The 12264-nt window shown below is 43.2% G+C and overlaps 1 protein-coding gene across 1 annotated transcript in view; it reads right to left on the bottom strand.

Moving 5' to 3' along the window:
- Positions 1-12264, bottom strand: part of DAGLB (diacylglycerol lipase beta) — a 43358-nt gene that overhangs the window by 22485 nt on the left and 8609 nt on the right. Inside the window, exons 3-7 of the mRNA XM_008071353.1 lie at positions 10105-10276; positions 8871-9129; positions 6417-6539; positions 5191-5318; positions 2790-2916 (exon numbers count right to left, since the gene is read on the bottom strand). Of these exons, the coding sequence (XP_008069544.1) occupies positions 2790-2916; positions 5191-5318; positions 6417-6539; positions 8871-9129; positions 10105-10276 (809 nt within the window). The remainder of the gene's footprint in view (positions 1-2789; positions 2917-5190; positions 5319-6416; positions 6540-8870; positions 9130-10104; positions 10277-12264) is intronic.

The raw sequence follows: 12264 nt of genomic DNA, 5'->3' as shown, positions 1-12264 counted from the left end.
CTCAGCCTTCCAAGTAGCAGGAACTACAGGCGCGCGCTACCATGCCCGGCTAATTTTTTGATTTATTGTAGAGATGAGGTCTTGCCAATTTGCCTAGGTGGGTCTCGAACCCGCAGGTTCAGGCAATCCACTCACCTCAGCCTCTCAAGGTGCAGGATTACAGGCTGAGCCACTGAACCTGGCTCCACCTCATTCTTAAGGCTGGCATGCCGACTAAAACGAAGAAATGCCTGGCTCATGGCAATCAACTAATGGTCACAATCACTATGACAGCCACTTGTCTGTGGTAAACAGCTACGTATATAGAGCAAGCAGGGAATAGATTGCCGACTTCATTCCCTGGTTTCCACAGAAGAGGAACTTTTAAAGTACAACATTTGTGAGGCTGGGGGTGGTGGCTCATGCCTATAATCCCAGCACTTTGGGAGGCCGAGGTGAAAGGATTACCTGAGCCCACAGATTCGAAACCAGCTTAAGCAACTTGGCTGGTCTCTACAATAAACCAAAAAACTTAGCCAGACATGGTGGCACATACCTGTAGGTCCAGCTACTTGGAAGGTTAAGGGAGAAGGATCACCTGAGTCCAGCAGGTTGAGGCTGTGGTGGCTGTGAGCATGGCACTGCACTCCAGTCTGGGCGACAGAGTAAGACTCCGACTCAAAAAATAAAAAAAATGAAGCATGCCATTGTGTATGGGCTCCTTGAAAGAGCTCCCAGAACTGTCACACACTTTCTGTGACAAGTTATATCTTTAAATTCCATCAGTTCTTTCTGTCATGACCAGCCAGCACAAAGGCAATGCAGAGGTCATTGCAGGTTCTTAAGGTGTGGGGTCCATCAGACTCACTTAAATATACCACACCTACTGCTGGACATAGTGGCTCATGCCTGTAATTCCATCACTTTGGGAGGCGGAGGCAAGAGGATTGTCTGAGACCAGCATGGACAACTTGGCGAGACCTTGCCTCTACAATAAATTAAAAAATTAGCTGGGTATGGTGGCGCATGCCTGTAGTTCCAATTACTTGGAAGGCTGAGGTGGAAGGATCACCTGAGCCCAGCAGGTCTAGGCTGCAGTGGCTGTGATTGTGCCAATGCACTCTAGCCTGGGTGACAGTGAGACTCTGACTCAAAAATAAATAAATTAATTTAAAAAATACCATACCGGGTCTCATTCCACACATTCTAATTTAATTGAGATGGGGTGTGACCTGGAAATCAGGATTTTAAAAACTCCCCAGGTGATTCTAAAATGCACCAGTCTAGGTACCTGATCTCAAACCAGGCAAAGAGGGGACTAAAGGGAGGCCCATATTTTACTTGTCCAATGACCACTTGTATACCTAATCCTGAATTGTACCCCACATATCTTTCTTTTCTTTTTTTTTGAGTTGGAGTCTCACTCTGTCACCCAGGCTGGAGTGCAGTGGCCGCTCCCGGCCACCGCAGCCTCGACCTGCTGAGCTCCGGCAATCTTTCCGCCTCAGCCTTCTGAGTAGCCGGAATTACAGGCATGTGCTACCATGCCTGGCTGATTTTTTGATTTATTGTAGAGATGAGGTCTCGCCAAGTTGCCCAGGCGGGTCTCGAACCCACAGGCTCAGGCAATCCACTCACCTCGGTCTCCCAAAGTGCTGGGATTACAGGCTGAGCCACCGAGACCGGCCCAGCCTCCACATCTTTAAAAAAAATGCAGCAGTTTGGGAGTCACTGGATTAGAGATAAGTGATTCTCAAAATCATCTACACACTGGAATCACCAGAGGGCTTTAAAAAACCCTGAGCTGGGGGGGTCTCATCTCTAGAGATTTAATTGTGCAGGAGTATGACCTGGGCTCCAGGAGTTTTTTTTGTTTGTTTTTTGAGTTGAAGCCTTACTCTGTCACTCAGGCTGAAGTGCAGTGGCATGACCACAGTTCACCACAGCCTCAATCTCCTGGGCTTAGGCGATGCTTTCACCTCAGCCTCCTGAGAAGCTGGAACTACAGGCACATGCCATCACACCCAGCTAAATTTTTTTTTGCAGAGATAAGGTCTTGCTATGTTGTCTAGTCTGGTCTCAAATTCCTGGACTCAAGCTATCCTCCTGCCTCAGCCTCCCAAAGTGCTGGGATCACAGGTGTGAGCCATTGTGTCCCAGCTAGACTTTAGCAGTTTTAAAAGCTCAGAGCAAAGTTTGAGAACTACAGTAACTATATCAGCGGTTCTTCAGTTTAGGTGTGTAGGAGAATTACCTAGAGAGATACTAAGCAACACTGAGGCATGGCCCACAGAAACTGGACAGAGTTAGCTTCACCCCAGGTGACTCTGATATCCTTCAAAGTGTAAGACACACTGCACTACACTATTGCTGATGGAGCTCAAAACCTGGAAACAAGATTATTAAGCCTGGAAATCTGTGCAAAATTAGTATTGAAGGAACTCATTGTTCTTCAATAAAAGATAGGCTTATGTAAGAAACACAGTATGTTACCTCTGATGAAGACTTCTTTCTCCATCTTAGGTTAAACCTGGGTTTTGAAGCTGGACCAATGAACTTGTGTGGGCTTCGGGGTGGGGGGAAACCTGTGAACTTTCTGAAATGGTACACAGGATTTGGGAGTGTGTGTATGTGTACCTCTTATATAAAGAATATGAAGAATAATTCATAACTATCAGAATTGCAAAGGACCCCGGGACCCAAAGGAAGTTAAGAACCACTGTCTTGCCACTGCACTCCAGTCTGGGTGACAGAGTGAGACTCCAACTCAAAAAAAGAAAAAAAAAAAAGAACCACTGTCTTATACTAACCTTGTCATGAAAGCTTATGTGAATGAAATCCCTGTACTGTAGTCCTGTTGTTTGCAGAATAGAGCCAAAATGACAGTTGAGTTGATCACCTCCAACCAAGTCATATTCTGTTGTTCTGCTTCTGCAGCTAAAAAAGAAGGCAAAGACATTACTGTGCCAATCAGAGCCACTTACCAAGAAATATCAATCTTCATTGTCATGTTTTCACAGCAAACACAAGGGCTGGAGTTTACAATTTTCAGGACTTAACCTAGCTAACACGGAATGACATTTGAAAGGTAAAATATTTCTCTGTGTATACCTCTTAGTAGAATTTTGACTTCTGGCATCATGTTAAAGCTTTATACATCCAAATAAGCATGGAAGAAACCCTAAAACTGAACACCAGCAGAAGCAGGTAAGTCAAACCCTTATGAACAACATAATCAATTCTGCAGAAGAAACAAACAGTGAAAGAAATAACCTAAGTAACTTTTCAATGAGGATTCTACGTCTAAAAACAAACTGCAAACTCTATTTAGCAGCTCTCTTTTTTGTCGTTGTACTGGGTATAACAATTCAGAAACTATTTCATGAGTACTGGAGGGCTGAGCATGATGTTGCTGGGTGCCAGGATTCTCTCTGTGGGAGACAGTAGACAGATATGATATGGGAGAAGGCAAGGAAAAACCCTGTGGCTCTGAATCGAAAATAAAAGGTTATCAGTATGAGCTCATTATTTTAAAAATATACATATATTGGACAGTGGCTCACATCTGTAAACCCAGCACTTTAGAGGGCCAAGGTAAGAGGATTGCCTGAGTCCAGGGGTTTGAGACCAGCCTGGGCAACTTGGCAAGAAATCGTCTCTACTATAAATTTAAAAGATTAGCTAGATGTGTTGGCACATGCCTGTGGTTCCAGCTACTTGGAAGGCTGAGGCAGAAGGATCACCTGAGCCCAGCAAGTTGAGGCTGCAGTGGCTGTGGGCGTGCCACTGCACACCAGCCTGGGTGACAGAGTGAGACTCCTACTCATAAACAAACAAATAAATATTGGACTGAATCACATGAACTTGCTATTTTTTCCCTCCAACTCTGTTCAGTGAAAAGGCCCAGAAGCAATAACACCCCAGGAGTAATATGCACACTTAGCACTCAGACCTTGGTTTCTAAATACCACTGCCCACTAAAAGAAGACGGTGCCCCACAGAAACAGTTCCAGGGAAAGCATAAGATGAACCCACAACATCTTATGTCAGAAAATCAGAAAGGGCTCAACACATGATGGGGTCATAACAAAAGGACACAGGAGCCAGTCTGCAGAACAAATCTGGGACATTGTAAGCATCAAGTAAATACTATACTTATTACAAAATAAATAGTAATAATTATAACTTATTGACTAAAGAATCTATAACTCCACAGTGATAATAAGTTGTAAGGAAGAAAAAGCTCTTCTTTACAGTAGAATGACAACTAAGGTGGAAGAAACGGTGAATTCAGAAAATCACAATTTTGCAACCATCCTGGTAATAACCCATTCAGACAAGAAACAATGGATGCTAAAACTACTGGGTGAATGTTTAAAGAGGCATAGGATACTTAAATGGTCTCAGAGCATCTCCCCAAAGATGACTTCTGTGGCAAAACCTGGCAGTCATCACCTCAGCCAAGAAATCAATGTTAACATCGCCAGGAATGGGACAAATTGGCAACATGTGTCTCCTGACAGCATGTACTAAAAAGACACAATGTTTCCCATGGACAATTCCTACCAAAAATTCAAAAATTTAATTACAAGGAAGTCATCATACAAATACAAATTAAGGACCATTCTAAAAAATATCTGCACTGCTCACTGCAAAATGTCAATATCATGAAAGACAAAGAATGGCTGAGGAACTGTTGTAACTTGAAGGACACTAAGGAGATATGAGTATTAAATGCAATGTGTCATCCTGCATCAGAGGAAAAACTAAAAAAAAAATGATTGGGATAAGGAAAAATGATAAGGAAAAATCTGAATACGAGTTGTAAATTAGCTAATGATCAATGATCAATTTCCTGATTTTTATAATTTTACAATAGTTATGTAAAAGAATGTTCTTGTTCTTAGGAAATTCAGGTCAAAGTAATTAGAGAGAAAGGGGCATAGTATCTACAACTAAATCTGAAATGGTTCAAAGTTGTTTCTTCTGATCTTTAAGGAAAAAAACATAAAATGGTTCAGGGAAAAAAATATGTATATATAGAGAGAAAGTGATATAGCACATGTGACAATGAGTCACAACTGGTGACTCTAGAGAAAGGATATATGGGGGTTCTTTGTACTGTTCTTGCAAGTTTTTGAAATTCCTCAAAATAGAAAGTTTCTTTAGAGAGAAATATGGCTAAGGAGGCCTCAGACCGTGCCAACCTACCAGTCACCACCAATCTTGCACAGCCCTGTAAATGGGTTTCTGTAAACGTAGAGGGGCCACCCGTAGGCAGCTGCTGCAAATTGCATGTAATGATGGCAATTTTCTAATTCTGTATCCAAATCAGCTTCCTGGAAGAGAAGGAAAAAAGCTCTTGTTTAAGGGAACTCATTATGTAGAGGATCAACACACTAAGATCTTAAACTGGAACACAAATTCCTGCTTCTTCCTTCTCTTTCCTCACTAAATAGAACTCTAAGAGGAATTCCACAGGGAAAACTGGTTCTTAAATAGAGACTGAGATGGACTCCTTGTTTCATTGGAATGCAGTAAGTATGCAAAACAGAAACAACAACAAAAACCTAATGACTTTTCTGATTCCTGCCAAAATGAGCTATGCTTCCTGACTAGATGTACCAGACTAGCAGATTTCCATGCCACTGCAACACATGAGCTGCTAAGAACTGTGTGCTTAAAGAAAGGGCAGAGAAATACATAGTCTATGTGCAATATTCTCTTTCAAAAGCATAAAAATCTGTGGCAGAAAAACTATCAAGCAAAACCGAACTGTTTCTGCTCCCCAGGCCCAGAGAAGAAAGCAAACACACCTGGGGAAAATCACAGGTTTCATCCCAGAGAGAATTTTTCTGATATGCAAAATTTGACAATCAATTTCCTTAAATAGAAGGTTTTAAAAATATGATGGATGGTGAACTGGCCAGTATTGGGCTCCCACTAACTGAAATCCGAGTGATGAAGAAATGCTTCACTTGACAGGTGATCAATTATAACAGTAGCTGGGCACAATGGATCACTCCTATAATCTCAGCACTTTAGGAGGCCGAGGCAAGAGGACTGCCTGAGCCCAGGGGTTCAAGATCAGCCTGGACAACTTGGCTAGACCATGTCTCTACAATAAATCAAAAAAATTAGTTGGGCATGGTGGTGCATGCCTGTGGTTCCAGCTACTTGGAAGGCTGAGGCAGAAGGCTCACCTGAGACCAGCAGGTTGAGGCTGCAGTGGCCGTGAGCATGCTACTACATTCCAGTCTGGACAACAGAGTGAGATTCTGACTCAAAAAAAAAAAAAAATTATAACCAACAGAAGCCACAAATCAGATTCTAACCACACAGCTACTGAAATTGCTGTTGGCTAGCTGAAAATTTTTGAAGATCTACAAAGAGGGGTGAATGTCAAAACTGTACAATCCAACAGAAACCAGGCTTACCTGGGAGGGCCCTGGGGAGTGGCTGATCACTTCGTTAGGCTCCTGGTTATTCCTGATATTGTCCTGTTGCTGATGGAGAAGGGCAAGGCCTGCTGCAATGTCACTGGGTACCAGATCTGTGTCCTGGGTGGGAAACCACAGTGGCCTGTCATAACGGCTAGCAGCAAGTATCCATAAGCTCCCCAAAATTTAGTTTTATATAATTCACAGGTACACATGTGCACATACACAGATACATCTATAAGTACAAAAGTATTTTTAAAAGCATTTTCCTTGCAGGAGTCTTTCTATATGTGAACTTAATATTTTCTTCATATCCTGTCCTCAAACAAATCCACTGGAGAACATAAAAAATTTTTGACTCCTATTTTAAAATTTCACTTCAAGTTGAATGTGGTGTCTCACGCCTGTGATTCTGTAATTTGGGAGGTCAAAGTGGGAGGAATGCTTGAGTCCAGGGGTTTGAAGACCAGCTTGGGCAACTCTACCATAAATTAAAAAATTGGCTGGGCATTTGGCTCACATCTGTAGTTCCAGCTACTTAGAAGGCTGAAGCAGAAGGACTGCCTGAGTCAAGCAGTGAAGGCTGCAGTGGTCTTGAGTGTGCCACTGTACTCCAGTCTGGGCAACAGAGTGAGATTCTAACTCAAAAATAAATAAGTAAATAAAAAATCAAATCAGCTATCTTTAATCTACTTCAAGCCTTTTGTAAAGTAGTGAAGTAAACAGATAAATTCTACATCTTTGTAGTAATGCACAATTTTAGCCCAAGTTTATACTTTCATTTCTCAGATGAGGTGAAGGATTTGTTCAAATGGTCTATGGTAGAGATGTATGAGACTGAACTTATACTCATTAGGTACAGCAAGCCTCAAAAAGAATACCAAACTTCTTGAACCCAACTGAACCCTTATACTTCAGGATAGATAGGAGTCAGGAATCCTCAACCACCTCCAGGTGTCCATAAGAAAGAACAATGTACTGGCTACTCAGCCACTGAGCCATCAGTTCTGCCTATGATATAGATTAAGATATCTTCTAAAATTAACCATATTCTTTTCTTCCTTCTTCTCAATATCTAAACACTAGGTTGAAACACTCCTTTAAATTACTCAGGGGACACACTTCCCCCAATCCCCACGTGGAGGCTGCTGCTATAGCCTGGTGTCAGGTCACGGGACAAGCCCTGAACAAAGCAAAGTTGGATAGAACAAAGGTGTGAGAAAGAGATGGCAGGTATGCAGGATGCCAAGAGAACTCTTCCTTCTTTACTGGGTCTCAGCATTGAACATAAAGCAATTTATCAAAGAACATCATAAGAAAAGACAAAATCACACACTGGTTGTGAAAGAAAAACAAATATCTTTAAATCACTGAAGAAATCACTCTAGAATGATACCCTTCTGCACTAAATAATTCATTCAAACTTCTATCATTTCCATCATGATATAAACTAGTAAGAAATCACTATGCGATACTATCTTTGATATATGACACTGCCTACACTTGGTATCTGCTCAGAGCCAGCTGGATAGATGAGATATTAAAAAGACAATTGGCAAATTGTTCCCCAAATGTACAGGTTCCATTACTTAGTTACTTAAAAACTAATTCAAGCCAGGCTCGGTGGCTCAGCCTGTAATCCCGTGCTTTGGGAGGCCGAGGTGAGTGGATTGCCTGAGCCCGCGGGTTTGAGACCCACCTGGCCAACTTGGTGAGACCTCATCTCTACAATAAATCAAAAAATCAGCCGGGCGTGGTAGTGCATGCCTGTAGTTCCAGCTACTTGGAAGACTCAGGCAGAAGGATCACAGAGCCCAGCAGGTCGAGGCTGTGGTGGCTGGCAGTGGCCACTGCACTCCAGTCTGGGTGACAGAGTGAGACTCCAACTCAAAAACAAAAAACAAAAACAAAAAACTAATTCAAGGCCAAGACAGGAGGATAACTTGAGGCCAGGAATTCAAGACTAGCTTGGGCAACATAATGAGACCTCATCTCTACAAATTTTTAAAAAATTAGCTGGGTGTGGTGGTGCACAGCTGTAGTTCCAGCTACTTGGGTGGTTGAGGGGAGAGGATCGTTTGAGCCTAGGAGATTGAGGCTGCAGTGAGCTATGATCACACTACTGTACTCCAGCCTCAGCATCAGAGGGAGACCCTATCTCAAGAACAAAAAATAAAACACAAAACCCAATTCAAAATCTTGACAGTGTCCATACAAAGATGTACCCTACCAGAGAGATGAAAAAACATGGTCCTTGCAATTAACTGCTCCCTAGACTATTAATCCCCAACAGAGTATCTGCCCTTACCCATTTCGCCCAAAGATTCCAGATTCTCAAAACTTATTTTATGTGAACAGAGGGATTGGCTCAGAATGCAGGGTACTTGTCGTCACATAAGTAGCATTTACTTAAACAGAAGAAAGAGACCAAACCAGACCCCTTCAGCTTACTGAAAAGTAGGTTGAGAAAAGCTCTGCCGTACTCGAAAAAGCAACTCGAGTATGGTCGTCTTTCCCAATGCAACAGCACAAGAGCTTGATTCTGGTTTCCCACACGCTTGTAGCTGCTGTCTTGAGGCCATTAAATAACTGGCTTGAATCATGACTATCCAGGTGACTGGGACCAGCAGAGGAATATGGAGCCATTTTCCCCCCCAGTGGGTCAAAGACAATGATAATGGTAACCACAGTGGCGGCGATGATGATCCAACTGCAAAACAGAGAGAGGAAAAGGCTCAATGACTGTGGGTCCCACCCCAGATGCAGGGCCAAAGGCTCCCTCCTTTGGGCTCTGTTTGTGCATTTCTACAACTGAGGTCCAGTTACCGAGGAAGACGCAAAATTCGCAGAATCTGGCTGAGGTGAGTAACCTGTTTTTTCTATAAAGAACTCATAGATAATGGCCCCACAAAGGCCAGAGTTCTGAAAGTAAAGACCACAGAAGGAACATGGAGATGTCTCATGAGCAGAGTTGCAGCTGGGGCCAGGAAGTAGCTGGAGCTTACTCTCCATGGCCCCAGACCATGACCCAGTGGCTTCCTCCCCAGTGCCTTAGGCTTCTTCTCTGTAAAACCAAAAGAATTTCCATATCGCAGAATATTGACAGGTATTTTGCTCAAATGTTTAAATATTTCTACACTGTCCACAGCGTGCAAGACACTGGATTCATAAACACGTGTGCTACCGGGAAGATGCATCTCGTGAAGGGACTCTGCTGTCCCCAGGCTGTGTGACTCAGGAAAGGTGGCAACAGCGCAAGTCTTGATTTCCTTATTCGTAACACGGGGTGGAACTGGATCATCTCTAAGATTTTCAGCCTAGAAAATGCGAAACCTTTTTGTTCTAGGATATTATTCCCTGCTGCAACTTCTGACACTCTCTTCTTATACCTTTAGTTTCAGCTTTTGCCCTTTTTTGGTCTTTGGCTTTCTTCCTTCTTATAAGAGAAGGGAGGGAATACAGAAAAGTGAGAACCAGAGGGAAATAAAACTACATCGATAAATGCATAATGAAAGATGGGTTATTTCTCACATATAAACAAGTGTCTCTAAATGTTCATGAGTTACTCGGAAAGGTCTTATTTCTAACTATTTTAGGAAGCCTGTGTGATGCCAGGCTGTTAGAAGGGTTTGTTCACCTACATCTCAAATGCATTTAAACTAAAAGGGGAGAGGGGAGTTCTCACCTGACAACAACGGTTGCGATGATGCCATTCACAACTGCCTTGTCACACTGAACACCATCTGCAACCCAGGCAGCCCCCAGAGAAGCCCAGACCATCTCGGGCAAAAAGAGGGCTAGACGGATATAGAGCAGCTTAGGCATAGACTTCCGTGGTCCAGGGTTACAAATGGTTCCTGAAACAAAGAAAATACTCAGACTGCTCACTTGCTTCCTCAAAGAAGAAGAGCTTCCTCTTTACAAAAATACAGTTATTAGAGCACACATTGTGCTGTATGTATACCCGCCATCTGACTTTTTCTACCTATAATTGGTAATCGATGCCTAAGTCTGAGAGTAAGAGACAAAGTGAGGATAGGAAATATGACGAAAAGCCTCAGACTCGTTTCTTAGATTTACCAAGGATCGGCTGGGCATGGTGGCTCAATGCCTATAATCCCAGCACATTAGGAGGTCAACATGAGACGATCACTTGAGGCCAGGAGTCCGAGACCAGCCTGGGTAACAGATCAAAACCCCCATCTCTATAAAAATAAAAGATTTACCAGGGATTAAAAACACTCCTGAAGGCTAGGCATAAGTGGCTCATACCTGTAATCCTTGCACTTTGAGAGGCCAAGGCAAGAGGATTGCCTGAGTCCAGTTTGAGACCAGCCTAGGAAATATGGCAAGACCTCGTCTCCTCAGCCAATCAAAAAAATTAGCTGGCGTAGTGGCCCATGCCTATAGTTTCAGCTACTCAGGAGGTTGAGGCAGAAAGAAGGATTGCCTGAGTCCAGAAAATCGAGGCTGTGATAGCCGTGATGGTGCCTCTGCACTCTAGTCTGGGTGATAGAGTAAGACTCCGATTCAAAAATAAATAAATAGAATAATATAGTAATACAAACACTTCTGGGTTATAACTAGGTGATACTGCCCAAGTTGAGATAATTTTGAGAGCAAAAGGGATGTTATTAATAATTATGCTCGGTTAGGCATGGTGGCTCAGCCTGTAAGCCCAGCAGGTCGAGGCTGTGGTAGCTTTGAGTGTGCCGCTGCACTTCAGCCTGGACGACAAGAGTGAGACTCCAACTCAACAACAACAACAACAAAATTATGCTGGAACAGCAGGCATAAAATAGAACTGTCCCAGACAGGGATATTCAAGTTCTAACAGTCAGTAAAATAAGCTCCCCATCTATCCAAGATGTGGAGCTTAAGATGATGTTCTAGACAGCATCTTAAAACACTTTATATCTGTTATGCTTTCATTCTCACAATGACTGTGGGGTTATTCATTATCACATTTTATTTTATTTATTTATTTTTGAGTTGGAGTCTCACTCTGACACCCAGACTGGAGTGCAATGGCCACTCCCGGCCACCGCAGCCTCGACTTGCTGGGCTCCGGCGATCCTTCCATCTCAGCCTTCCAAGTAGCTGGAACTACAGGTGCACGCTACCACACCCGGCTGATTTTTTGATTTATTGTAGAGATGAGGTCTTGTCAAGTTGCCCAGGCGGGTCTCGAACCCACGGGCTCAGGCAATCCACTCACCTCGGCCTCCCAAAGTGCTGGGATTACAGGCTGAGCCACCAAGCCCGGCCTATCACATTTTAAAAACGAAGAAAACTGAGGTTCAGAGAGCTTAATGGTGATTTTCTAAAATATAATCCATGTCTGCAAGACCTGAGTTGTTTGGGAAGTGAACAATTCTGTTGTGTGAGACCACTTGAAGAAGTTGAATATTTAGACATGACATTTTTACTGTATTTGTAAAATCCAAGTATCAATAGAGGCCTGTGTATTTTCCTCCCCTCTCCCCCTTCTCTCTCAGACTCAACCTGCTGGGCTCAGGTGATCCTTCTGCCTCAGCCTTCTGAGTAGCTGGGACTACAGGCATGTGCCCAGAAAATTTTAAAAATTTTTATGAGATGAGGTCTTGCTATGATGCCTGAGCTGATCTCAACAGCTGTGCGCAGTGGCTCACGCCTGTAATCCCAGCACTTTGGGAGGCAGAGGTAAGAGGACTGCCTGAGCCCAGGGGTTCGAGACTAGCCTAGGCAAATTAGCGAGACCTTGTCTCTATGATAAATCAAAAAATTAGCTGGGCATGGTGATGCGTGCCTGTGGTTCCAGCTACTTGGAAGGCTGAGTTGGAAGGATCACCTGAGCCCAGCAGGT

Source organism: Carlito syrichta, unplaced genomic scaffold, assembly GCF_000164805.1.
Source record: "Carlito syrichta isolate Samal-C Ts95f unplaced genomic scaffold, Tarsius_syrichta-2.0.1 Scaffold113490, whole genome shotgun sequence".
Taxonomy (NCBI): domain Eukaryota; kingdom Metazoa; phylum Chordata; class Mammalia; order Primates; family Tarsiidae; genus Carlito; species Carlito syrichta.
This window is presented reverse-complemented; position numbering and strand designations above follow the sequence as displayed.